This window comes from Macaca nemestrina, chromosome X, assembly GCF_043159975.1.
Source record: "Macaca nemestrina isolate mMacNem1 chromosome X, mMacNem.hap1, whole genome shotgun sequence".
NCBI lineage: Eukaryota > Metazoa > Chordata > Mammalia > Primates > Cercopithecidae > Macaca > Macaca nemestrina.
The window spans coordinates 57,700,002-57,727,570 of NC_092145.1; the positions used below are offsets into that span (position 1 = coordinate 57,700,002).

A 27,569-nucleotide genomic window follows, 5' to 3' on the forward strand; every position below is an offset into this window, starting at 1 on the left:
GCCATCTACGATGCATTCATACACATAAAAGTAGTCTTATACTCCAACCAAAACACTTCCTTCCTCTCAATCAAATCTTATCTTTAGGCTAGTCTCTCAGGGATCATCCATAAATAGCAGAGGCAGAATGTTACCCAATATCCACCAGGATTCACCCAAATGTGAAAAAGATGAATATAACTTATATTGTCTTCTGCCATCAAGGTCACCACTGCCAAAAGCTTTCCTGGACAACTATGTTCTGGGCCCCATTTCTCTCACTCGTTTGTTGCAGTACAATGGTTTTAAGAGCTACCAATTTCCATTCAATGACACATGGTAACTTCCAGTCCAAATACAGAATATTTTTGGAATTGCAGGCTATTTAAGGCAAATCTTATTAATCTAAATGAAGTAGAGTTTACATATTTACTATTAATTTTCCATTTTTCATTTACTTCTCCATATAACTTTACAGCCCATGAAGAGGAGTCTTAAAACCAACATACCTAATTTCTTTCTTTACTTCAAGAAAGATACGAACTAAAAATAGAAAACCTTACTGAGAGGAGGCAGACAGTTCAGCCTACTTGGATTATCCTTAGAGGAGCTATTACATTATTTACTTCTTTCATAGGATATGAACAGAGAAAGTGGACAACTTTCTAGTTCACTTAGGTGAGGGAGGTTGTTTTACTTCTTTTATGTTTTTTCTTCCCCTGAGAACTATTTTCATAGTGTGGTTTTAACTGTTACTAATCAAATACAAAAACAAAAACTTGGGGATTTGAGGGGATCTTGGATTATCTGTGCCTCTCCTCCCTTTATTAACATAGATCACAGAGAACAGACTGAGCTGCAAAACCAAAACTGTCTCTAGAAGCAAACATTGTCTCAGTTTCCTTACCTGTGAATAGCTAATGTGATATCCTTAGGGTCAATTACTTTTAATGATTTAATTACATTTATGGTTTTAAACTACTTTCCACCTAAACCACATGCTCATAAAATAACAATTAAAATATTTAATATTAAACACAGTGGGAGTCCTGGTTTCCGATTTTTGCTGTAAAGTCTACAGTTATTTGAAGATACATTTACCAAGTTGAAACTTGCAATCATGTAGTTGCCTGCTGAGATTTCACACATGAGCTGAGATCAACTGTTAAAAAAAGTCTTCATGAAGAAGTATTTTTATTTTCCTTATTTTTTTTTTTTGGTGTTGCTACTTTGCTCTGAACATTCATATTTTACAATACTATGTGAGGTGGAACGTATTTTACCTGGATTCCTTGGAATCCTCTTTCGTCGGTCTCTGAATGCTGCACCTGATTGTAGGGCTTCCAGAAGATTATCCATCACGCCAGTCTCATCACCCTCTGGTGAAAGGGAGAAATCAGAATTAATCTTGGAGCAATTAAAGTTAAACTACAGGAAAATAAAGGGAAAAACTCCTGTCAGATTTACATAATATCCCTAAATTAAAGACATATATCTGTTTTAACATAATGGATCCTGTCAGTTTCTGGCACCACAGACTACTTTGCTTATTATGCACCATTAAGCAAAATTCATGCCAATCCCACTGTTCTCTCAACTTAAAGACCTTGTCTTTTGTATTATTGATGACACGCTCAGTATGCAAATAAACAGTAGCTGATCAGCTACTGCTGCCTTCCTGTTAAGATTCTTATAAGATATTCCTAAGCAAGAAACCACTGACCCAGCTTAATGCAATCAATGTGCAGGGCGTGATTTGATGAAGCAGAGTTACACAAGGTTAAATACTGATTGTATTAATACTTTCGGCATTCAACCATCATCTGCGATTATCTTAGAAAACACTATTTGCAAAACACATTTGCATTCAATTCTTACCTAATCCATATCCTTTACCATTTTGAGATGCTGACACCGTATAAAGAAAAGGTGACCACATTATCTGAAAGGCCACATTTTAACTTTTAGAGACATCAGCCAGAGTCCCACTTCCTTTTTAGAATGCTGTTGTGTGTCTACACTTTTCCTGTGGGAAAGAACTGTTAAGGAGCCATGAGTGGGATGCTCAGAAGATGCTCGTGGAAATTCCTAACAGAAACAGCATTTAAAACATTTTACCCTCCTCCTATGTTTGACAACTCTGGCCATGAAAAACACCTCTAAAATTTGTTAGAGTTTGTCTCAAGGTGTCAATGGCCAGAAAGCCTCTAACACGCTGTGCATAATTCCCAGTGAGCTCAGTCTGCTCTTCCTAACTGGCCTAGCTGATGAAAAGGACCCCAAATAGGTGGCTACCTTGAGGGTAGCTAAATGTGTGAGTCTGAGGTAGATGACAATTTGCAGGCAAGAGGGTTAAGAGAAGAAGGAGGGAAGAGGGAAAGGACATTATTTCTGATGCTACTCCAAAGTTAAATCTAAATCCTACTTTGTTTAAAAAATTAACTATGGGGTATGAGATCACAAATGAAAATACATTTTATTTTATTTTAGTTTAGTTTGAGACAGAGTTTTGCTCTTGTTGCCCAAGCTGGAGTGCAATGGTGCGATCTCGGCTCACCACAACCTCTGCGTGTGGGGTTCAAGCGATTCTCCCGCCTCAGCCTCCCAAGTAGCTGGGATTATAGGCATGCGCCACCACACCTGGCTAGATTTTGTATTTTTAGTAGAGATGGGGTTTCTCCATGTTGATCAGGCCTTGGTCTTGAACTCCTGACTTCAGGTGATCCACCTGCCTCGGTCTCCCAAAATACCAGGATTACAGGCGTGAGCCACCGCACCCAGCTGAAAATACATTTTCTTATGGGATAACAGCAAGCTAAAATCTTTTTTGATTATGTTCTGCATTTGATTTGAGACTTCTTCAATGTTATAATAATTTATTCTTTTAAAATAAACTCTCTAGGACGGGGTATTGAATGAAAAAAAAATGAAGAGAAATGCTGAGGTTCTCAGGTCTAATATTTGGCGAAAACAGGAAAAATGAAGTACAGCCCATTAAGTAAACACGGAAGGGGGATAGTGTACTTGTAGCATTCATTAAGAGGTGGCGCATGGTGGCTCTTGCCTGTAATCCTAGCACTTTGGGAGGCCGAGGTGGGTGGCTCACTTGAGGTCAGGGGTTCAAGATCAGCCTGACCAACATGGTGAAACCCAGACTCTACTAAAAATATAAAAATTAGCCAGGCGTGGTGGTGGGCGCCTGTAGTCCCAGCCACTCGGGAGGCTGAGGCAAGAGAATCATTTGAACTTGAACCTGGGAGGCAGAGGTTACAGTGAGCCAAGATTGTACCGCTGCACTCCAGCCTGGGCAACAGAGTGAGATTCCATCTTCAAAAAATAAAAATCATTAAGGTTACAGACACATCTGAAGTATCACCTGCTCTTTTCAATAGGAAAAAAAAAGAAGACCTGAAGGTAGTTTGGTATGGCTAGAATGTACCTGGGAGAATTAAATCGTATGCAGTAGACACTTTACAGTTGTTAGATATTTTAATCCTCACAACACACTGGGATAAGTACTGTATGTTTTTCAACTGTGGTGGAGAGGCCCAGGTATGAACTCAGATCAGTCTGATACCAAGCCCAGTTCTCTTTGCTCAATAGCTGGCAGAAGTTGAAATGAACTAGGCATTAGTGGCCAGATGAAGAAAGATGAAAATTCTACGATATGGGGCTTGAACACTATTCTATAAGCCGGTAGTATTCACTAGGTATAAAATACAGGCCATAAATGTGAACCACATAAATAATGCTAAATATTCTGGTAGTAATACTAAAAAAATTTAAAAAGGTAAAATTTTTTTTTTTTTCTTTTTGAGCCAGAGTCTCGCTCTGTTGCCCAGGCTGGAGTGCCGTGGTGCGATCTCCGCTCACTACAACCTCCGCCTCCTGGGTTCAAGCAATTCTCCTGCCTCAGCCTCCCAAGTAGCTGGGATTACAGGCGTCCGCCACCACGCCTAGCTAATTTTTGTATTTTTAGTAGAGACAGGGTCTTACCATGTTGGCCAGGCTGGTCTCGAACTCCTGACCTCAGGTGGTCTGCCTGCCTCAGCCTCCCAAAGTACTGGGATTTCAGAAGTGAGCTACCTCACCTGGCCAAATTAATTTTTAATACATTAAGTAAACATTCAGCCAAATGTATTTTCAAAATGATGTATTTTACATTCTTCTTATCAGATTAACTCTTAGGAATCTAGTACATATTTACTTCTGCACATGTCAATTCAGATTAGTTACATTTCAGGCACACAATAGCCACATGCAGATGGTGGCTACTGTACTGGGTATATCAACTATAAACAATAGGAAGTGACCTGATCAGATTTACTCTTTAGAAAGACTTGTTGGACAGCATTGTGGAGAATGACTCAGAGGATGGCAAGACAAAAGGCAGGGAAATTTTGGCCGGGCACAGTGGCTTACACCTGTAATCCCAGCACTTTGGGAGGCTGAAGCAGGAGAATCACTTGAGGTCAGCAGTTCAAGACCAGCCTGACCAACGTGGTGAAACCCCCGTCCCTACTAAAAATAAAAAAAAAAATTAGCCAGGCGTGGTGGCAGGCGCCTGTAATCCCAGCTACTTGGGAGGTTGAGACAGGAGAATCGCTTGAACCTGGGAGGCGGAGGTTGCGGTGAGCTAAGATCACGCCACTGCACTCCATCCAGCCTGGGTGACAGAGCGAGACTCCATCTCAAAAAAGAAAAAAAAAAAAAAAAAAAAAAAAAAAGGCAGGGAAATTTTTAATTGCATAGCGTAATTGTCTAAATAACACATAGCCTGAACTAACCAGAGAGCAAAGTGAATGGAGGGGATGGACATTTTGAAGGCATTAATACAGTCAATAGGACTTAGCTGGCAGGAGAAGGAGGGTGAGATTAAAGAGAGGAGTTTAGATGACCAGGGATAAACAAGTACGAGAAAATGTGATCTATTTGATATGTCTAAGGAATATACAAGTAGAAATAACGAAAAAGAAGTTGGAAATTGGGTCTGAAATGCAAGAGTGAACTCTGGGCTGGAGTTAAAGATTTGGGTGTCACTGGATGGTGGATGAGATTACCTACCCTGAAAAAGTATATTAGAAGAAGGAGAGAATAGAAGATGCAATTCCAGAGAACCTCAACTTTTAACAAAATATTTAAGAATTATTAATTGACAAGTAAAAATTTTATACATACACACACACCCAGTATATGATGTGGTTTCTTTTTTTCTTTCTTTTTTTTTTTTTTTTTTCTGAGACAGAGTCTCCCTCTGTTGCTGAGGTTGGAGTGCAGTGGTGTAATTGAGACTCACTACAACCTCCACCTCCCGAGTTCAAGCGATTCTCCTGCCTCAGCCTCCCAAGTAGCTGGGATTCCAAGTGTGCACCACCATGCCCAGCTAATTTTTTTTTTGTATTTTTAGTAGAAACAAGGTTTCACCATGTTGGCCAGGCTGGTCTCAAACTCCTGACCTCAAGTGATCAGCCAACCTCGGCCTCCCAAAGTGCTGGGATTACAGGCATGAGCCACCGTACCCCACCATGATGTTTTAATATACATACACATTGTGGAATGAATAAATCAAGCTATTTAACATATGTCACCATTTTTTGGTAGTCAGATACTTAAAATCTCTGAGCAATTTTTGAATACACAATATGTTGTTTTTAACTACAGTTACCATGATGTACAATAGATCTCTTGAGCTTATTCCTCTTGTCCAACTGAAATTTTGTGTCTTTTGCCTAATGTCTTCCTAATCCCCTCCCCAGAATCAGAGAAACCCAACTTTTAACAGGCAGTCAGGAGAAGCAGAATTGCAAAGAAGACAGGGAAGGAATTTTTAGAGATATGTAAGTACAAGAAGGTGAGGATGACAGCACAAGTGAAATTTTATGTATCCTTACAAAAATGATAATTATAAAGACTATGTAGAAAAGTAAATATATGCAAATTACTGAAAAAAATTTATGATTTACCTAAATAATATGCACACATAAAAATGTATAACATTATATTGTTTTATTAAAATTATTTAATGCTATTATATTGTAATTAGAAAAAAAGATGAAAAAACAAATATGACAAAAAGTTGAGAGGAGGCTGGGCACAGTGGCTCACGCCTGTAATCCCAGCACTTTGGGAGGCTGAGGTGGGAGGATCACTTGAGCTCAGGAGTTCGAGACTGGCCTGAACAATATGGTGAAACCCCATCTTTACAAAAAATACACATACAAAAAAAAAATAAATAAATAGTTGGGTGTGGTGGCGTGTGCATTGTATAGTCCCAGATACTCAGGAGGCTGGGGCAGGATGGTCACTTGAGCCTGGGAGGTTGGGGCTGCAGTGAGCCATGAGCGTGTCACTGCACTCCAGTCTGGGTGACAGAGTGAGACCCTGTCTCAAAATAAATAAAGTCAAGAGGAATTAAAAATAAATACCTTTGCTTAATTTAATAGTTGCCACCTCACTGTACTTGTCAGAATATTATGCTAGATCAGTGTCTCGCAACCTTTTTTCATTATCGTCTTCCTCCCACTGGGAGTCTTTTTAGATATTTTTTCTAACGCCCCCTACTGTTAACATTTAATGCCATAGATATCTTGTACATCTGTTTATGTACTGCGGTCCTTTGGAAGGCTACAAACCATTGCAATATCTAAAATGTTTTTCCACCCACATTCCCAAGAACCAGTATTCATCCCTTTTGAGGTAATATTGTCCCTTGTGAGAATACATATGCTAAATAGTTATGCTAAAAAAAAAAAATCTTTGTAAATATCACTGATGTATTAAAGGAAAGAAATGCAGGCTTCAGTCCCCCATTACTTTTTCTTTTGCTCCATGATAAGTTTCAAAGAAGTTGAATGTTTTTTGTAAAATGTCTAAGCTTACTGAATCAAGGTTTTATGAATATAATCATGGGATTGATTATATTTCAGTTAGTCTTCCTAAAACAAAATGGGAGTCAACATGATCCTTTGAAAGAAGTTATTCTTCATTTTGAATGGATTTCAGTGAAATTTTGTATGTGATTTAATTTGAGGTTGACGGTTCACTTAGAATTTCCAAGTTCATAGAACCATTAATTCTTACTTAGATGTAATTAGTAGTGAGTAGGTTTTTTTGGCCTACGAGTTCAACTTCAAGAAAAAAAAATTGTTTATGTATTTATTTCATTAAAAAAGACAAAAACTTTATTGAACACATGTGCAAAAAATGTGTTTTTTACAACGTACAATACCTATTTAACTGAGTGAAAGAATATCAAGGGAAAATTTGGTAATGCTTTTAGCTACTAAAATGATAACTTACGGGCACATCTGAGAGGTAACACTTTAGAAGAAACTTTCTAATCAGCCTGAAAGTCACAGATATCACTAAGGAGTTAGGTGGGCTGCATGCAGTCTGTGGGCTTTGCGTGAGCTACTTATCATCAGATCAAATAAAAGGCATGGGTTGTACCTTCTTTTTCATGTTTCCCACAGTATTTGTCATTTAGTTAGATGCCGAATGCCTGCTGCTTAATTTTCAGTATCAGCATTTACTTGTGTTGTGTTGTCTTAATTTTCACAAAAGGGTTTAGAGATGATACAGATTACAATTAGCACTAGGTAAATTAATTACCTCTAATACCTTTGTGCAAGCCTATTCTCTATTGCCTAGCACATACTTACAGACAATTCTCTATGGGTTTCTCACATTTCTGCACATTTTCTGAACAGAGGCACTGATGGCCTTTCTGTACTATCTTTTCAAGGATGTTTTTACAGAAAACAACCTTGGAAGACACAGTGTCTTCCTCTAGAGAAGACAGCACGTTCATTTGCTTTGCAGACAGGTTATATCTCCCTCTAGGACAAATGTCAGGCAGGTTTGTGTTCAGTCCATCATAAAAGATTTGGGTTCCCTAAGCATGGGATTCCTCAGCAATGACACAAACCCACCATGAGTGCAGCATCCACCTAGGTTTGCCTTCGCAACCCTGGTCTAGGTTTGCTTTCCAACTCTGGGAGTTGGAGGGCAGAGGAAAACAATGTGAACGTGAAGCTCATATTGCTTGCTGTATCATGAATAACAGAGTTATGTGTCTCTGACCCAGGAGTCTTGTGTATTCTGCCGGCATCGCTGACACTGCAGCCAGCTAACTTGTTGGCATGCAAGTAGGGCAAAATATCTGACTCTTCATAGTTTTTGAAACTACTCTGTGCTCTCCTTCCTTTTTATCAAACATTATTAATTAGAATAGCCCTTACACCTCTAGGAACTCAAGCACCAAGTGCCCTGGACTCTCTCATTCCCTAAGACCCTATTCCAGTTTATCACACCTTGAAAATTACTAAAGTAAAGCCAATATTATAAAAATCATTCCTTAAAATCTTAACAACCCAGGCATAATGGTTTTAATTCACTGTTATAGCCTCCTTGAATTCTCGATTGTATATTTAAAGTTTTCTGCAAAAGTTGAGCTGCTCAAAGTTGAAAAAAGTTGCTATGAACCAATCACTGTTAAATGATCCCATAGAAGCAAAAGGCTTCTTACTGAAAGTAGAACCCTTCCATGTGAGATAATACTTGCACATATGAAATCATTTTAAAAAACAAAACTATGCTTTCTGTGGGCTTGAGGAGTTGGGGAAGATTTCATGGAAGAAATGGGACTTAAGTCTCTGAAAACATTACATTTCTAGAGCCCTTTAGGCATTATAATTTCATGTAAAAGACACAAAAACAGATTAAAAAAAAAACAAAAACAGACCATACTGGTTCACAGATAAATCTAAATATCTGAACTCCTAGTGCACATACATGTGCACTCTGTGTGTGTATGTGTGTGTGTGTAAATTTACAAATGTTGAAATGGAAAGATACTAATTTTACAGTTTGAAGAGTCTTGAAAAATGCATACATCCATGTAACTACCACCACAATCATGATATTGAACATTTCCATCTCGCCAGAAAATTCTTTTGCCCCTACCACTCAGATGAAACATATGTCTGAATATCTATCATCATATATTAGTTTTGCCTATTCATAGCACATAATTTTAAGGGGGTAAAAAGAGTTGAGGCCATTTTGAATCAGTATAGCCACCTGAAATAAAATATGGATGGTATCCATGATAAAGCATGAGAGGAGAAATAGAGATGAAAGATACAGGAGTTACAGTTGGATAGGTAAGATCAGAGCAAAGTTCTAAAGGAGCTTGGATATCATTTTAAGAAACTTGAATGTGCTTCAATGGACTCTAAAAACCTACTGATTGATCTTCAACAGGACAGCGATGTGACAAAGGTGGCATTTAAGATCAGCCTCACGGTAGTATGCGAAATGGACCAGATTGGGAGAGAAATCAATTATGTGACAAATACAATTTAATTTGCAGTGACAAATATTATTCTGCATAGAACTCTAGGCAAAGTCGGATGGTCAGTTTGGTCATTATTGGTAAAAGAATAAATAGAAATGTAGAATTGTTTTGTGAGCAAGGTCATCAGCAGTAGTAAATGGAAGTTGACAGCATAAGAAGGCGATGACAAGTGGAGCGCAAGAAAAACTAGTGCTAGATTCAATCTTTTTCACAGTATCTATCATGGTCCAGATTAAGAACGTGCTGCAAGATATACAGATTTGTAGATAATGCAAAATTGGAAGACTGCTCATTTATTAAAGAAGAGGAAAACAAAAACTCCTTCTCTGAGATCTAACAAACATGACGGCCCAGGGCTGACAAATAACTTAGAATTTAACATGAAACAATAGGAGATAATAAAGACTAAGTAAAAGGTTACCACGATATGGTAAAAATAACACATTGCTCTGCAAGACCTTAATATCTATCAGTAAGAGTAATAGTAAAACCATAAATGAGTCAGAAATTAGAGAAATCAAACCATTTGGCAAAGCACTGTGTCAATAGTCATCATAAAAGCCTAAGCAACTTATATTTCAGTCCACAAGCACCTAGAAAGCCTCTAGCCGACAGGAGGTTTTTGTTAGTTTGTGGTTTAATTGGAAGTGAGTGAAGAATGGAGTTAATGGTGACTTGGAAAATCAACAGATGGTAACTAAGATAATAGTCTATGAAGTTATTTACAGCCAGAAAGTGTTTAACAAAATCAAGATATTCCAAAGAGATTAGAAGAGGGCATAAATAGAAAGTATAAAGTTCTATGGAAAATAATGAAGGCAGATGCTCTTATTCAAAAGAAGAAAACTTTCAAGACGGAAAAGAGGACACAGGAGCTTAGAAGAAATTACCAGAATCCACAGGATGAGCTAGGGGCAGTATAGTAATTACATTATGCAGTAGTTGAAAGTTTGTAAAACAAAACAGAAAAACATTACATTCCCAGGTTGAGGCCTTGCACAGTGGTATCCACCAAAAAGAAAATTAATCTCAGAGCAATTAAAGTTAAAACCATAGGGGAATATGTCAGTTAGAGAGTTCATTCATTCTATTATCTCATCTCCTTGCCAGAACGGGTAATTAACAGTTTCCTATAGTGAGGTAAATCACCAAATCCCAGATAAACTTCATAGTGAATACTACTCTTCCTAAATACTTTTAAAATTAATGTTTTAGATACATTTTGTCATGGAATAAATACTGTATGAGGGGTCATAAGTGGATATTATACCCCAAACTGATAAATGATGAAGGATGGATGAAGCAATTTCTCCCAAAATGTCTACATGGTAGGTGTTACCTAAAAGTTTGTTAGGGGAATTGAATCGGTGAGTTAACTTTCTCTAATGTATGTATATCTTAAAGAGAAGCTTGTTATTTCTAATGGTAGAGTTTCAATGAAGAAAATTTCAGCCAAAAGCACCTTTTGACACTTTGCAAAAGAGAGTTTGATAGCAAATGGTGGTTAAAAAAAAGTTTATGTGTATTCATTTTTTCCCAGCTACCTATATGCTAGAAGATTGAGAGATGAAAATTACACATTCTATAAATAAACAAGCACCCAATAAACCTGAAGGTTAACACTTACCAGAAAAACCACTGTTTATGCCTCTGGAAAAAAAAATCTCACATTCGATATTTTAAATAATTAATATTTCAAAGAGACCTTTGAAATACTCTGTGTGTCTTATCGGAATCAATCATTTACTAAGGGCATGGAAGGCTTGTGAAGGGAAAAGTAAGCAAAAAACAAACTTTGAAAAAGAACAAACCTAACTCAATTCAAAACCACGTACCAAAGTAATCTGAGTTTAATCTCTGAAAAGATAAAACAAAGATGTTTTTGGAGGTAGGAATATTAATAATACCTACCATTTATTGAATGCTTACTATATGGCAGGCAGTGTTCGAAGAGATTTATATTGAAATTTCCACACCAACCTATTTTATTGGCCAGGTAAAGAAACTGAGGGTAATTTGGGTGAATTAACTTGTTCAAGGTCACACAGTTGTGAAGTGACAGAACCAGCATTAGGACCCTGAGATGCCTTGAGTAGAAGAAGTCAGACTACATTTCTTGTGATTGAATCCAGCCTACCGGCTGTTTTGTTGTTGTTGTTGTTGTTTTTTTTGAGACGGAGTCTCGCTCTGTCGCCCGGGCTGGAGTGCAGTGGCCGGATCTCAGCTCACTGCAAGCTCCGCCTCCCGGGTTTATGCCATTCTCCTGCCTCAGCCTCCTGAGTAGCTGGGACTACGGGCGCCCGCCACCTCGCCCGGCTAGTTTTTTGTATTTTTCAGTGGAGACGGGGTTTCACCATGTTAGGCCATGTTGGGATGGTCTCGATCTCCTGACCTCGTGATCCGCCCGTCTCGGCCGCCCAAAGTGCTGGGATTACAGGCTTGAGCCACCGCGCCCGGCCTACCGGCTGTTTTTTAACAGCCGACGTGCTAAGGATGATTTTCACTTTTTAAAAAGAATAATATTTTGTGCTACATAACAATTTCACAAAATTCAAATTTTAGTCCCTATGTTTACAGAAACACAGACAAGATCATTCATTATGTTTTGCTTATAGCTGTGTTAATGCCACAGCAGCAGAGTTGAGTCGTTGCAATAAGAGACCTTATGGCCCACAATGCCTAAAATATTTACTCCGTGGCCCTTTACAGAAAATGTTTGCCAACTCCTGCTCTAGAGCATATACCGCCAACGACAAAACCATGCTAATTGCTGGGTGTGGTGGTGCGCACCTGTAGCCTCCACTACTCAGGAGGTCGAAGTGGGAGGATCTCTTGAGTTTAAGAGTTCAAGGCCAGTGTGGGTCAACATAGTGAGATGCTGTGTCTTAAAAAAAAAAAAAAAAAAAAAAAATCATGCTAGGTGCAGATATGTGTGGATCTCACAATCTGCTTTTGAGGTGCTGAAGGACCTTGGCAAGGGCCAGCCACATCAGTAAAACAAGGCCTCATCACAGGTGGAAGACAGGAAAGAACATCAGCATTCAATATAAGTCTACTTGCAATTGAAATGCTTCCACTTGGAGAGCCAAAGCCAAGAATGACACAAGATAATGAAGCAACAATTACACATTCATTTCTTTCTGAATTTACATTTTAGAGCCCATAAAGTCCAATTCCCAAAGAACAGTTACAAAAAAGAGAAGAGAGGTTTTTCAAAAGCCAGGGGGAAATCTGCTTTTCAAGTTTTGCTTTGCTGTCTGAGACTACCTCTGAATAACACTGAATAAATTCAGCTTCTCTACAAAAGACCTAGCTCCTTACTTATGGACTTCAACTAGATTGCCACCTAAGAATATAACACCATAAAATATAGTTAACCATCTTCATAAGACACAGAAACACAAGCCCAGTCAGGAAGGGGAGAGGGAAAGGAATCATTTTGGCTTCCAGAGCACCATCATGAGGTCAAATGTGTATCTGTGTCTTCTTCAGTGCCAAGCACAGGCACAAAGCAAGTGTGGGATGGAAGCAGCTTTTCAAGAACTGTCCTCATGAGAGTGCAGTCAGATAACTGTAACAAAAGTGACACATGAGAACAGTAATGGCAGCCCACTGAGTATAAAAATGTGGCAAATGAGGGAACTGGAACTCTTAATTTGCTGATACTTGGAGTGCAGGGAATGAGTTGACAAATTCATCATTTGGTAATTCAACTTTTGAATCCTAGTATTCTTCTTTTCTCATTATCAAATTAAATAACGAATCAATTCCCCTGCCAACTTCTTGCATAACTGCAGGAAGGCAAAACAGTAGTCCCTACCTTATCCACAGTTTCAATTTCCATGGCTTCAGTTACCTATAGTCAACTATGGTCTGAAAAGATTCCATGGAAAATTCCAGAAACAAACAATTCATACATTTTAAATTGCATGCCTTTCTGAGTAGCACGGTGCCCTTTGTTCAGTGTCTCCTTGCTACAGATGCTCCTTGCCCAGGAGTCAGTTAGCAGCTATCTCAGTGATCAGATAACTGTCGTGGTATCATGGTAGTTGTTTTCAAGTAACCCCTATTTTACTGAATTGTTTTATTTCATTATTGTTGTTGCTAATCACTTACTGTGCCTAATTTATAAATTAAACTTTATCATAGGTATGTACGTATAGGGAAAAAACAAAACATTGTACATAGGGTTCAGGCATCCACTGGGGCTGGGGGGATGGGGGGGCTGGGTCTTGGAGTGTATTCTTCTCAGATAAGTGGGGGCTACTATAACAACTTTATTCTATTTTTTGCACAGGAACTGAACTGTTTATTTTTATTTATTATTTTTTTGAGATACAGTCCTGCTCTGTCACCCAGGCTGGAGTGCAGTCACGCAACCTCTGCTCACTATGGCCTAAGCCTCCTGCGTTCAAATGATTCTCCTGCCTCAGCCTCCCAAGTAGCTGGGATTACAGGCATGTGACACCATGTCCAGGCTAATTTTTATATTTTTTAGCAGAGATGGGGTTTTGCCATGTTGGTCAAGCTGGTCTCAAGGAACTCCTGACCTCAGGTGATCCGATGTTCATTATTTTTAAAGTACAATAAATCTCGTGCGCGCGCGCGCGCCTGTGTGTGTGTGTATGTCTGATCAGCTTATTTTTTGAACACACACTGCTGCAAACTTATGTGTCCTTATTACAATCACCCATTTCAAATTGAGAAGCATATCATCCCTTTTCTTTTATATGATGATATTACATATTTTTGCTTTTTTAAAAAAGCAAAAGTAGTTTCAAAAAGGCATGTATAACTATTAATAACTAGTTTATTGAGAAGTCTCACCTCAGTGAGGGTATGAATATAAAATTGTTTTTTGGTTTTCTTCACCATTGCTCCCAGACATGCAATGCCAAATCTTCCTTTCAAGTCCTGTAATAACATCTTGGGAAGATTCCATAACTTTCTGGTTGTAGTTTAATTATTAATCTTACATATGCTTCAAAGTGTTTCCCTCCTCCATTGCTGGTTTGTCTTTTGGACCCAGGTACCTGAAGGGGCAAATGGGTGGCACCACTCACTTCCCTTGCCCCTCTTTTTCCTTAGAGAAATTAGATCCACTAGTGGCTTGGGGCAGGGAAGAAGGAGAAGGAAAAGAGGGAGTGTCTGTTACTTAATTGGCTACTGCTATAACCCTTTTGATAAACATACTATATGGCTTGCAAGAAACAAAGATGAGGGGTTAGTATAAGGATATATGCAGAAGTAAAGAGGAAAAGGAAATAGGTTTCAGCAGCTGCATGGTCAGGCCTCAAAGAACTCAAGCATCATTCAAGATATAACCACAACTCTCCCTCCAGGCACAATAGTCCTAGTGACTCATTAATGTTACTACTTTAGTATCTTGATGTCCATTCTCCCCTACTCATGAGCTCTACCCATGTACACCTACTCTTAGTATCTGTTTTAATTTTCTCGTCTGCCATTTACCAACTAATTTTCCATCTATGTGTCTTTGAGTCCAAACTCCCCAAGAAAAACAATCAAATTGATTCAACCAGCACAGAATAGCTTTTTGGGAGAGGTGTACATTACCGGCTATCTGTTACAAAGTAGAGCAGCCAAAGTAGGCTTTCCTGGGGTCAAGAATCAATCTCTTGTCCAATATGAAAGTAGTGGAGGATGACATGGTACAAAACATGGTCAGCAATGTATAAAAGACTGTCTCTTGTCACTAGCTTCAGAAAAACAGCTGAAGGTATATACTTCTGATATGGATTATCGTAACTCAATATTGTAATTTACATTGATGTAACAAGATGGAAGAGGGAAGGATTTACCTTTAAGCCTTGATCTAAATTCCTGAATAATTTCTTAAGGGGAGTTCAATAATCTGCTCCAGGAAAGAGCCAGTCTGACTCTGGATTCTTTCTCAATTAACTAGAATATATTTGTGCTCCTAGCAGTCTTACCGCTGTCTGTTGATAAAACTGAAACAAGCTGCTGAAAGATAATTACTTAGAAAACAGACCAAGGTGTCACTGGATAGTCTGTGGACACTGCTTTCTTGGATTCTGGGAAGTTATCTCAGTTTCAAAGCTTCTAGTTCCTGTCCATGGTGGTGATGCCTTAATTCAAACCTCACTATTTTTTTGTTTCTTAATTATACTTTAAGTTCTAGGGTACACGTGCACAACATGCAGCTTTGTTACATAGGTATACATGTGGCACGTTGGTTTGCTGCACCCATTAACTTGTCATTTACATTAGGTATTTCTCCTAATGCTATCCCTCCCCCCTCCCCCCACCCCACGACACACCCCCATGTGTGACGTTCCCTGCCCTGTTTGATTTTCTGTTCCTGTGATAGTTTGCTCAGAATGTCGGTTTCCAGCTTCATCCATGCCCCTGCAAAGGACAATAACTTATCCTTTTTTATGACTGCATACTATTTCATGGTGTATATGTGCCACGTTTTCTTAATCCAGTCTATCATTGATGGACATTTGGGTTGGTTCCAAGTTTTTGCTATTGGGAATAGTGCTGCAGTAAACATACGTGTGCATGTGTCTTTATAGTAGCATGATTTATAATCCTTTGGGTATATACCCAGTAATGGGATGGCTGGGTCAAATGGTATTTCTAGTACTAGATCCTTGAGGAATTGCCACACTGTCTTCCACAATGGTTGAATTAGTTTACACTCCCACCAACAATGTAAAAGCGTTCCTATTTCTCCACATCCTCTCCAGCATCTGTTGTTTCCTGACTTTATAATGATCGCCGTTCTAACTGGAATGAGATGGCATCTCATTTTGGTTTTGATTTGCATTTCTCTGATGGCCAGTGATGATGAGCATTTTTTCATGTGTCCGTTAGCTGCATAAATGTCTTCTTTTGAGAACTGTTAGTTCATATCCTTTGCCCACTTTTTGATGGGGTTGTTTTTTTCTTGTAAATCTATTTCAGTTCTTTGTAGATTCTGGATATTAGCCCTTTGTCAGATGGGTAGATTGTGAAAATTCTCTCCCACTCTGTAGGTTGCCTGTTCACTCTGGTGGTAGTTTCCTTTGCTGTGCAGAAGCTCTTTAGTTTAATTAGATCCCATTTGTCTATTTTGGCTTTTGTTGCCATTGCTTTTGGTGTTTTAGTCATGAAGTCTTTGCCCATGCCTATGTCCTGAATGGTATTGCCTAGGTTTTCTTCTAGGGTTTTTATGGTTTTAGGTCTAACATTTAAATCTTCAATCCATCTTGAATTAATTTTTGTATAAGGTATAAGGAAGGGATCTACTTTCAGCTTTCTACATATGGCTAGCCAGTTTTCCCAGCACCATTTATTAAATAGGGAATCCTTTCCCCATTTTTTGTTTCTGTCAGGTTTGTCAAAGATCAGATGGCTGTAGATGTGTGGTATTATTTCTGAGGACTCTGTTCTGTTCCATTGGACTATCTCTCTGTTTTGGTACCATTACCAGGCTGTTTTGGTTACTGTAGCCTTGTAGTATAGTTTGAAGTCAGGTAGTGTGATGCCTCCAGCTTTGCTCTTTTGGCTTAGGATGTCTTGGCAATGCGGGCTCTTTTTTGGTTCCATATGAACTTTAAAGTAATTTTTTCCAATTCTGTGAAGAAAGTCATTGGTAGCTCGATGGGGATGGCACTGAGTCTATAAATTACCTTGGGCAATATGGCCATTTTCATGATATTGATTCTTCCTATCCACGAGCATGGAATATTCTTCCATTTGTTTGTGTCCTCTTCTATTTCGTTGAGCAGTGGTTTGCAGTTCTCCTTGAAGAGGTCCTTCACATCCCTTGTAAGTTGGATTCCTAGGTATTTTATTCTCTTTGTAGCAATTGTGAATGGAAGTTCACGCATGATTTGGCTGTTTGTCTGTTATTGGTGTATAGGAATGCTTGTGATTTTTGCACATTGATTTTCTATCCTGAGACTTTGCTGAAGTTGATTATCGGCTTATGGAGATTTTGGGGTGAGATGATGGGGTTTTCTAAATATACAATTGTGTCATCTGCAAACAGGGACAATTTGACGTCCTCTTTTCCTAATTGAACACCCTTTATTTCTTTCTCTTGTCTGATCACCCTGGCCAGAGATTCCAACACTATGTTGAATAGGAGTGGTGAGAGAGGGCATCCCTGTCTTTTGCCAGTTTTCAAAGGGAATGCTTCCAGATTGTCCATTCAGTATGGTATTGGCTGTGGGTTTGTCATAAATAGCTCTTATTATTTTGAGATATGTCCCATCAATACCTAGTTTATTGAGTGTTTTTAGTATGAAGGGCTGTTGAATTTTGTCAAAGGCCTTTTCTGCATCTATTGACATAATCATGTGGTTTTTATCATTGGTTCTGTTTATGTGATGGATTACATTTATTGATTTGCGTATGTTGAACCAGCCTTGCATCCCAGGGATGAAGCCAACTTGATCATGGTGGATAAGCTTTTTGATGTGCTGCTGGATTCACTTTGCCAGTATTTTACTGAGGATTTTCACATCAATGTTCATCAGGGATATTGGTCTAAAATTCTCTTTTCTTGTTTTGTCTCTGCCAGGCTTTGGTATCAGGATGATGCTGGCATCATAAAATGAGTTAGGGAGGACTCCCTCTTTTTCTATTGATTGGAATAGTTTCAGAAGCAATGTACCTCTGGTAGAATTCAGCTGTGAATCTGTCTGGTCCTGAACCATTTTTTGGTTGGTAGGCTATTAATGATTGTGTCAATTTCAGAGCCTATTATTGGTCTATTCAGAGACTCAGCTTCTTTCTGGTTTAGTCTTGGGAGGGTATATGTGTCCAGGAATTTATCCATTTCTTCTAGATTTTCTAGTTTATTTGCGTAGAGGTGTTTATAGTATTCTCTGATGGTAGTTTGTATTTCTGTGGGATTGGTGGTGATATCCCCTTTATCAATTTTTATTGCATTCATTTGATTCTTCTCTCTTTTCTTCTTTATTAGTCTTGCTAGTGGTCTATCAATTTTGTTGGTCTTTTCAAAAAACCAACTCCTGGATTCACTAATGTTTTTGAAGGGTTTTTTGTGTCCCCATCTCCTTCAGTTCTGCTCTGAAATTAGTAATTTCTTGCCTTCTGCTAGCTTTTGAATTTGTTTGCTCTTGCTTCTCTAGTTCTTTCTATTGTGATGTTGGGGTGTTGATTTTAGATCTTTCCTGCTTTCTCTTCTGGGAATTTAGTGCTATAAATTTCCCTCTACATACTGCTTTAAATGTGTCCCAGAGATTCTGGTACACTGTGTCTTTGTTCTCATTGGTTTCAAAGAATCTTTATCTCTGCCTTCATTTCGTTATGTCCCCAGTAGTCATTCAGGGGCAGGTTGTTCAGCTTCCATGTAGTTGTGTGGTTTTGAGTGAGTTTCTTAATCCTGAGTACTAATTTGATTGCCCTGTGGTCTGAGAGACAGTTTCTTGTGATTTCTGTTCTTTTTCTTTTTTTTGAGACGGAGTCTCGCTCTATCGCCCAGGCTGGAGTGCAGTGGCTGGATCTCAGCTCACTGCAAGCTCCGCCTCCCAGGTTTACGCCATTCTCCTGCCTCAGCCTCCCAAGTAGCTGGGACTACAGGTGCCCACCACCTCGCCTGGCTAGTTTTCTTTTTGTATTTTTGTAGTAGAGACGGGGTTTCACTGTGTTAGACAGGATGGTCTCAATCTCCTGACCTCATGATCCGCCCGTCTTGGCCTCCCAAAGTGCTGGGATTACAGGCGTGAGCCACCGTGCCCGGCCGATTTCTGTTCTTTTACATTTGCTGAGGAGTGCTTTACTTCCAACGATGTGGTCAATTTTGGAATAAGTACGATGTGGTGCTGAGAAGAATGTATATTCTGTTGATTTGGGGTGGAGAGTACTGTAGATGTCTATTAGGTCCGCTTGGTGCAGAGCTGAGTTCAATTCCTGGATATCCTTGTTAACCTTCTGTCTCATTGATCTGTCTAATATTGACAGTGGGGTGTTAAAGTCTCCCATTATTACTGTGTGGGAGTCTAAGTCTCTTTGTAGGTCTCTAAGGACTTGCTTTATGAATCTGGGTGCTCCTGTATTGGGTACATATATATTTAGGGTAGTTGTTAGCTCTTCTTGTTGAATTGATCCCTTTACCATTATGTAATGGCCTTCTTTGTCTCTTTTGATCTTTGTTGGTTTAAAGTCTGTTTTATCAGAGACTAGGATTGCAACCCTTGCTTTTTCTTGTTTTCCATTTGCTTGGTAGATCTTCCTTCATCCCTTTATTCTGAGCCTATGTGTGTCTCTGCACATGAGATGTGTCTCCTGAATATAGCACACTGATGGGTCTTGACTCTTTATCCAATTTGCCAGTCTGTGTCTTTTAATTGGGGCCTTTAGTCCATTTGTATTTAAGGTTAATATTGTTATGTGTGAATTTGATCCTGTCATTATGATGTTTGCTGGTTATTTTGCCTGTTAGTTGATGCAGTTTCTTCCTAACATCGAGGGTCTTTACAATTTGGCATGTTTTTGCAGTGGCTGGTACTGGTTGTTCCCTTCCATGTTTAGTGCTTCCTTCAGGAGCTCTTGTAAGGTAGGCCTGGCGGTGACAAAATCTCTCAGCATTTGTTTGTCTGTAAAGGATTTTATTTCTCCTTCACTTATGAAGCTTAGTTTGGCTGGATATGAAATTATGGGTTGAAAATTCTTTCCTTTAAGAATGCTGAATATTGGCCTCCACTCTCTTCTGGCTTGTAGAGTTTCTGCCGAGAGATCTGCTGTTAGTCTGATGGGTTTCCCTTTGTGGGTGACCCGACCTTTGTCTCTGGCTGCCCTTAACATTTTTTCCTTCATTTCAACCTTGGTGAATCTGACAATTATGTATCTTCAGGGTGCTCTTCTTGAGGAGTATCTTTGTGGCGGTCTCTATTTTTCCTGAATTTGGATGTTGGCCTGCCTTGCTAGGTTGGGGATGTTCTCCTGGATAATATCCTGAAGAGTGTTTTCCAGCTTGGTTCCATTCTCCCTGCCACTTTCAGGTACACCAATCAAATGTAGATTTCGTCTTTTCACATAGCCCCATATTTCTTTGAGGCTTTGTTCGTTTCTTTTTACTCTTTTTTCTCTGAACTTCTCCTCTTGCTTTATTTCATTAATTTGATCTTCAATCACTGATACCCTTTCTTCCACTTGATTGAATCATCTATTGAAGCTTGTGCATGTGTCACGTAGTTCTCATGCCATGGTTTTCAGCTCTGTCAGGTCACTTAAGGTCTTCTCTACGCTGTTTATTCCAGTTAGCCATTTGTCTAATCTTCTTCCAAGGTTTTTAGCTTCCTTGCGATGGGTTTGAACATCCTCCTTTAGCTCGGAGAATTTTGTTATTACCGACCTTCTGAAGCATACTTCTGTCAGCTTGTCAAAGTCATTCTCTGTCCAGCTTTGTTCCGTTGCTGGAGAGGAGCTGCAATCCTTTGGAGGAGAAGAGGTGCTCTGGTTTTTAGAATTTTCACTTTTTCTGCTCTGATTTCTCCCCATCTTTGTGGTTTTATCTACCTTTGTTCTTTGATGCTGGTGACCTACAGATTTGGTTTTGGTGTGGATGTCCTTTTTGTTGATGTTGATGCTATTCCTTTCTGTTTCTTAGTTTTTCTTCTACGAGTCAGGTCCGTCTGCTGCAGCTCTGTTGGAGGTTGCTGGAAGTCCACTCCAGACCTGTTTGCCTGGGTATCACCAGCAGAGGCTGCAGAATAGCAAATATTGCAGAACAGTAAATGTTGCTGCCTGATCCTTCCTCTGGAAGCTTCATCCCAGAGGGTCACTCACCTGTATGAGGTGTCAGTAGACCCCTACTGGGAGGTGTCTCCCACTTAGGCTACATGGGGGTCAGGGATCCACATGAGGAAGCAGTCTGTCCGTTCTCAGAGCTCAAACACTGTGCTGGGAGAACTACTGCTCTCTTCAGAGCTGTCAGACAGGGATGTTTAAGTCTGCAGAAGTTTCTGCTGCCTTTTGTTCAACTATGCCCTGCCCCCAGAGGTGGGGTCTACAGAGGCAGCAGGCCTTGCAGAGCTGCGGTGGGCTCTGCCCAGTTTGAGGTTCCCCAGCCGTTTTGTTTATCTACTCAAGCCTCAGCAATGACGGACACCCCTCCCCCTGCCAGGCTGCTGCTTCGCAGGTCAATCTCAGACTGCTGCAGTAGCAGTGAGAAAGGCTCCGTGGGCATGGGACCCGCTGAGCCAGGCGCAGGATATAATCTCCTGGTGTGCCATTTGCTAAGACCATTGGTAAAGCACAGCATTTGGGCAGAAGTGTCCCGATTTTCCAGATACAGTCTGTCATGGCTTCCCTTGGCTAGGAAAGGGAAATCTTCCAACCCCTTGTGCTTCCCGGGTGAGGCGATGCTCTGCCCTGCTTCGGCTCGCCCTCCGTGGGCTGCACCCACTGTCTAAACAGTCCCAATGAGATGAAACAGGTACCTCAGTTGGAAATGCAGAAATCACCATCTTCTGCATCGATCACACTGGGAGCTGCAGACTGGAGCTGTTCCTATTCAGTCATCTTGGAACGGAATCCACATCCCCACTATTAATCCTCAGTCCCATTTCAGGTCTAAATTATCAGCTACCCTCAAACAATGTTATTTAGAAGATTTCCCATCATCTCAGATTTAGTATGTCTAAGACTTATTTAATCATGCATAAATTCCCCACTAAACCATACCCCTAATGACTTCTCATCCCAATTTTTTCATTTGATTTTTCTCCAGGCTTGGAATCTATGCATGGTCTTCAACATTTTTTCTTCATCTCCAAATTCAAACAGTGACTCAGCTATACCACTTCTTCACAGGCAAAATATTTCAGAATCAGAGTTTTCTCTCCAACATTATCACTCAACCCTTAACCTGGATTACTACTACATGGATTAACTTGTTGAATTTCCTGTTTCTAGTCTCTTCCATTACTAAACTATAACTTTAATCACATCATCCTCTTTTCTAAGATTCAATGCACATCAGATCCAATCCAAACTACAATGGCCTTATAAATTGCTTCCAGAAATTTTTCTTTTGCTTCTTCAACTCCCCCTGTTAGGCTGCTTCTCTTTATCATTTTGTATATACCCTGAGTGTTCACACCTATACATCTTCCCTCATGTGCTTAATTTGTGAAAGAAAAGATACATGTAAATTCTAAAAAATAGCAAAAGAAAAAAAAACAAGCCTAGATACTTTACACTTGCAAGTTTAAATGAATATTGCTTTTAGAAAGACTACCATATAAATATACTTTAGCTCACCAGATCTATTCAAGGGATAAAATGAGGGAATGAGTGCTTTGGAAACTTAAATGTTCTAAATTCAGGTAATTTAGACAATTTTTACAAATGCATATTAATAATATTCTGTTCTAATAATTAAAAGTCAGATAGACCTTAATTCTATTCTTAACTACATAAAAGAGAAGTTGTTCTCCAATAGAAAAAAATTAACTTCAAAATAAATAGATAAATAACTTCCTAAGGCATATACTTATAGTAAATTTAACACATTGCTACTACCATTTCATTGAATCTAACCTTTAAATTAAAAAAAGAAGATATACTAAAAGTAATATGATAATTGCATATTGGGTGATATTGCCTTTTGGTGTTTCAAACAATCAAGGCAACACTGATTAACTTCTTCATTACTTTATAATGCTCATCTGGGAAAATATAGCTTTTCCAATTTCAAATTTTCTAAAATTGAAACCCACAGAACTCCAGAGAACACAGGGCAATAAAGCATAGGGTACTTCATTAGAGGAAGTCTATAATTACAGATTACTGAGTAAACAATATGGATGCTATTGAATTATATGAGTGTTGATAACTTAGAAGAAAATGGTATAGAATTACAAAATTTGGCACCAATACCTCAGAGATATAATTATATCAATTTCTGAACATTATGTGGTTCTTTTAAAATAAAGTCATGAATAAAAATTATGCTTAAATAACCTCCCCAAAGCTGGTAAAACCAGAGAAAATAGTGGCATTAAAAGATTGTCATTCCTTGGAGCTTCGTAAGTGCTTTAAGTTGATGCGTCTACTTGACCTTTGTAATTCTTTGATATTTTTAATTCAAAAACTTCCATGATTTATATCATATGTTATTTTATGAAGTTACTATGTTGCCATCTAGTTACTGTTGTGTCACTACTGTCTGCAAATATCATTATATTTTAGTAAAATGAACAGAGTTATGGTCAGAGCTAGACTTGCAAATAGGCACTTAATTTCTTGCTTGGGATTAACTAGAAAAGATTTACAACTTCAAATTTGTTTTTAACTATGTCTCTTCTTGGAACAGTGGGCTCCAGAGAGGAAAGCAGGGCAAACTTAGATACAGTTCATCATCACTGCTTCAATCATGCTTTCAGCAAATCCTTATGTAGTTTCCAATTAACGCTTTCAAACTATCAATGCATAACCACTGGGCACTTACTCAACAGATAGCACCATGTAAATCAGAACTGTAAGGCATCTTCCAAATAGGCAAATTGTGTGTGTTTGTTTTTTCCTCTATGGGGGCTAAGTTGGAGATTAAGAGAATTCATGGCCAGTAATAATAACAATAAAGAGAATTATTTGCTAATAAAGTAAAAATGAAATATTCTTTAAAAATCTTTATTTGTTTGATACGTAATATATCTGAAGAAGACAGAAAAATACTACAGACTTTTGGTTTTTCAAACAGTAATTAATAGAAAAGCCTACTTTTACATTATACTTTGGGCACGGATCAAGTATTTACAGAAGCCAAGTTTCTACTGTTTAGAAAAGCAATTCATTTTAGTATAGTCCAAATGCTGATAAATTATCTCAGATAAATGTCATAAAGGGAGGAACTGCTAATTGTATTAAATAAAGGCTATTCAAGACTATGTTTATTTTGCTTGTTCACGTAACAGTCATAATTTTTAACATTCTTATATATAAAAACAAAAAGAATCCAAAAACAAATATCTGTTACTCTCCAAAAAATGGAGTTAAAAAGTGGTATTTGCCAAAATGGTAGACAGCGAGGAGGTTACTAAAGGTTCCTTGGCAGAGATTTAGGACCAGGCAGTATTTTGTTCTTTTTATGAGTTGCTCACCTAAACTCATCAGTGAAATCTTTGCATACTATCTGATTTCATTTAAGGCTGTTTATTTCCTATTTATAGCCTATATCAACAGGGGGAAATTGAAGTCCACAAAGAAATGATAAGAACCATTTTTCACTCAGCACTTCTATGGCAGCTAGTGATTTTCAGTATAGGGGAAATTTATCCCCATCCTTTAAAAGGAATACACTACTTATACTCTTACGACGTATGGAATCCTGGGTCTTCAATAGAACTATGATTTCTATTTCAGGAAGAGGAAGTAAAAAAATGTACCATGATTTCTTTAAAGCAATTATCCAACTGTGTGAGGCTTTAAAAATGTCATTATATTTGCTTTGGTAACTAAGCACTCACATTAGCACTGTCTTGAACAAAGAAGGAAAAGCATATTTAGAGAATCTATACATTGCTGACATCTTTATATCCAGTTTAGAGGAAGCTATTTTAAGGTACACCCTGAATTGGGTAGTAAAGCGAGGACGATGTCACTTCCACCTCAGAGTCAAACCGGGAGAAATCAACATGTGCTGGATGGATTAATCATCCACTTTTAAAAGACTATTTAAAAACTGGTAGCTGAGAAAACCTTGTTAACACCCAGCTCTATCCAAGACATCGCTGTGTCTCTTGATCTAATTAGAATGGCCAGGGTTTTTGTTTCATTGAAACAAAAATAAAGACTGATAAATTAACCAACTACACTGCATTTTTTTCCCTAAAGATACACAATGCAAACAGGATAACTAATCCACAGGAGACCAGGTTACCGATCAGGTGACTTTATTAAGGCTTGTTTTCCAGGGTGGCCCTGAATGCACAGGGAGAGGGTTTTCCTATTTAAGAGTTCTTGGTAAATGCCAACAATCTGTGAGAAAAATATCTCACAGCCAGTAAATGTCAAACAGCCTGTAAGTGATCAACTAAGGTAGAATCTGAGTTTCATCCACAACAAAAAGTCATTAAGTAATACTAGGATATTACCTTTCTGTTTGAGAATCATATATTTCTTGTTAGATTGAACCATATTACACTGTCATTTTGTAGGCAAAAAACGGTCAAATGGCAACAATTTCATATGGTTCAAACTAATATTTAGAGACATAACTAAGCCGTGTGAACTACTACCAACCTCCTGAGAAAATATTTCCAAATAGAAAAGAGGTAGGGAAGGAAAAATGGAAGATTATGCAATGCAGGTGATGACAATGAAAATATGCATTTAAAGATATTTTCTAAAATGCATTACTTGAAAAGCATGGATTTTCTAATGGTTCCTACATTACACAAATCGAACCTCCATGAGTCATCAGCACAACCATGAGAACAAGATCAAGACAAGCAGAGTCTTGGCACAGAGTTGGCCCGCCCTTTCGGCTATTGTCTTCACCATGGAGATGTTGTCAATTTTTCACTGAAGTCAATAATTTGCACTTCTTTCCCTAAAGCTTAGGAACAGTTTTGCAAGATCTCCCAGAACTCTGTCCCTTGCCCCCACTCCAGCATAGGGATGCGAGAGAGCTTATCTTGTCATTTTAATGAAACATCTTTGAGGTATGATTTCACTGGGGAGAGATTTAGAAATCAAAGCTTAAGCAGAGCTTGTGAAAGTAAGTTATGCAGTACTGAGCAAAACACAATCTCTAGAACTCATTTTTTCCCTCAGCAAGCATTAATGAATGTCAAGCCTTTATAGATTAGTTAATATACTTAGAGATAGAGAATACATGTTTATTTTTCCAAAACCTTGATTCAGCCAGTAACTCACTGAGAACTGAATAAATAAATCCACTCATTATAGTGCTTTTCAGAGGAAAATTCGGCAATATTTGCAAAAAAGTCAAACTTATTTTTTTCTATCGTAAGCACATGAAGTAATGACAATTGCTTCAATATTATCTAGAATATCGATATATCTGCCATGTTTGCACTTTCTCATTAATTGGAATTTTATTTCTGTGTATTAGAATTTATCAGGTAGGAGAACAAACCAACCAACTCAGCTTAACCAAACACCTAATTACATTTTTTCATGCTCTTTGTCATTTTAGTGAGTTTCTTGTAAGAGAACGTCAGCATGACTTTTATTAATGTCAGAGAATGCATTTTTTTCCTTTCGATAAAAGAAGAAAGGACCTTTCACATTCAAAATTCAATTTTTCCCCTAACATTTCCAATATGACACAAACATATGGTAAATAAAATTATTCTAGTAAATATTAGAACCAGTGGACCAGTGAGGGAGACTTGGAGTATACTGTGAATACACTGAATACTAAAGAACATCTGAAATATAAAAATCATTGAACTTTTAATAAAAACTGAATAATTCAATATTTTTCATTAAAGAAAAAAGAAATGTAAACAATAACAATCATTAACTCAGGTCTGTCTATGTATCAGAGAGAGCTGACAAATGTGATGAGAAAGTTTTCAAGAGTTTTACACAGTGGACTATACTGGGTAGAAAAGTCTGCTTTCTATTTTCTTGGGAAAGAATATAAATAAGGTTAGGTTTACAAATAAAACTTTCACTGAAGTAAAGGAATAAGACACATCAAATAATTGCAATTAAATAAAGAATAATGATTACATTTAAGAATAATGGAACTTGTCAGGAATACAAGTACAGCTGGTATTTCCCTGAACATCCCTCACTATATAAGGATTATCTGAGGCCGGGCACAGTGGCTCACACCTATAATCCCAGCACTTTGTGAGGTCGAGGCTGGCAGATCACCTGAGGTCGGGAGTTCGAGACCAGCCTGACCAACATGGAGAAACCCTGTCTCTACTAAAAATACAAAATTAGCTGGGCGTGGTGTTGCATGCCTGTAATCCCAGCTACTTGGGAGGCTGAGACAGGAGAATTGCTTGAACCCAGGGAGGCGGACGTTGTGGTGAGCCAAGATTGAGCCATTGCACTCCAGCCTGGGCAATAAGAGCAAAAGTCCATCTCAAAAAAAAAAAAAAAAAAAAAAAAGGGATTATCTGTACCATTACACTTTTGTTCTCCTGGGATATTTAGAAACTTACTGTTTAACCATTTGTCTTACAGAGTTACATTCAGGTACACCTAAAGGCAGGGAACTGGACTGGATAATCTAGAGCATCCTAAT

At 38.5% G+C, this 27,569-nt stretch overlaps 1 protein-coding gene across 5 annotated transcripts in view; it reads right to left on the reverse strand.

Moving 5' to 3' along the window:
* LOC105497495 (diaphanous related formin 2) overlaps positions 1 to 27,569 on the reverse strand; it is a 919,069-nt gene that overhangs the window by 164,677 nt on the left and 726,823 nt on the right. For all 5 annotated transcript variants that reach the window (XM_071089284.1, XM_071089283.1, XM_071089281.1 and 2 more), the window contains one exon: positions 1,263 to 1,358. In XM_071089284.1, the coding sequence (XP_070945385.1) occupies positions 1,263 to 1,358 (96 nt within the window). The remainder of the gene's footprint in view (positions 1 to 1,262; positions 1,359 to 27,569) is intronic.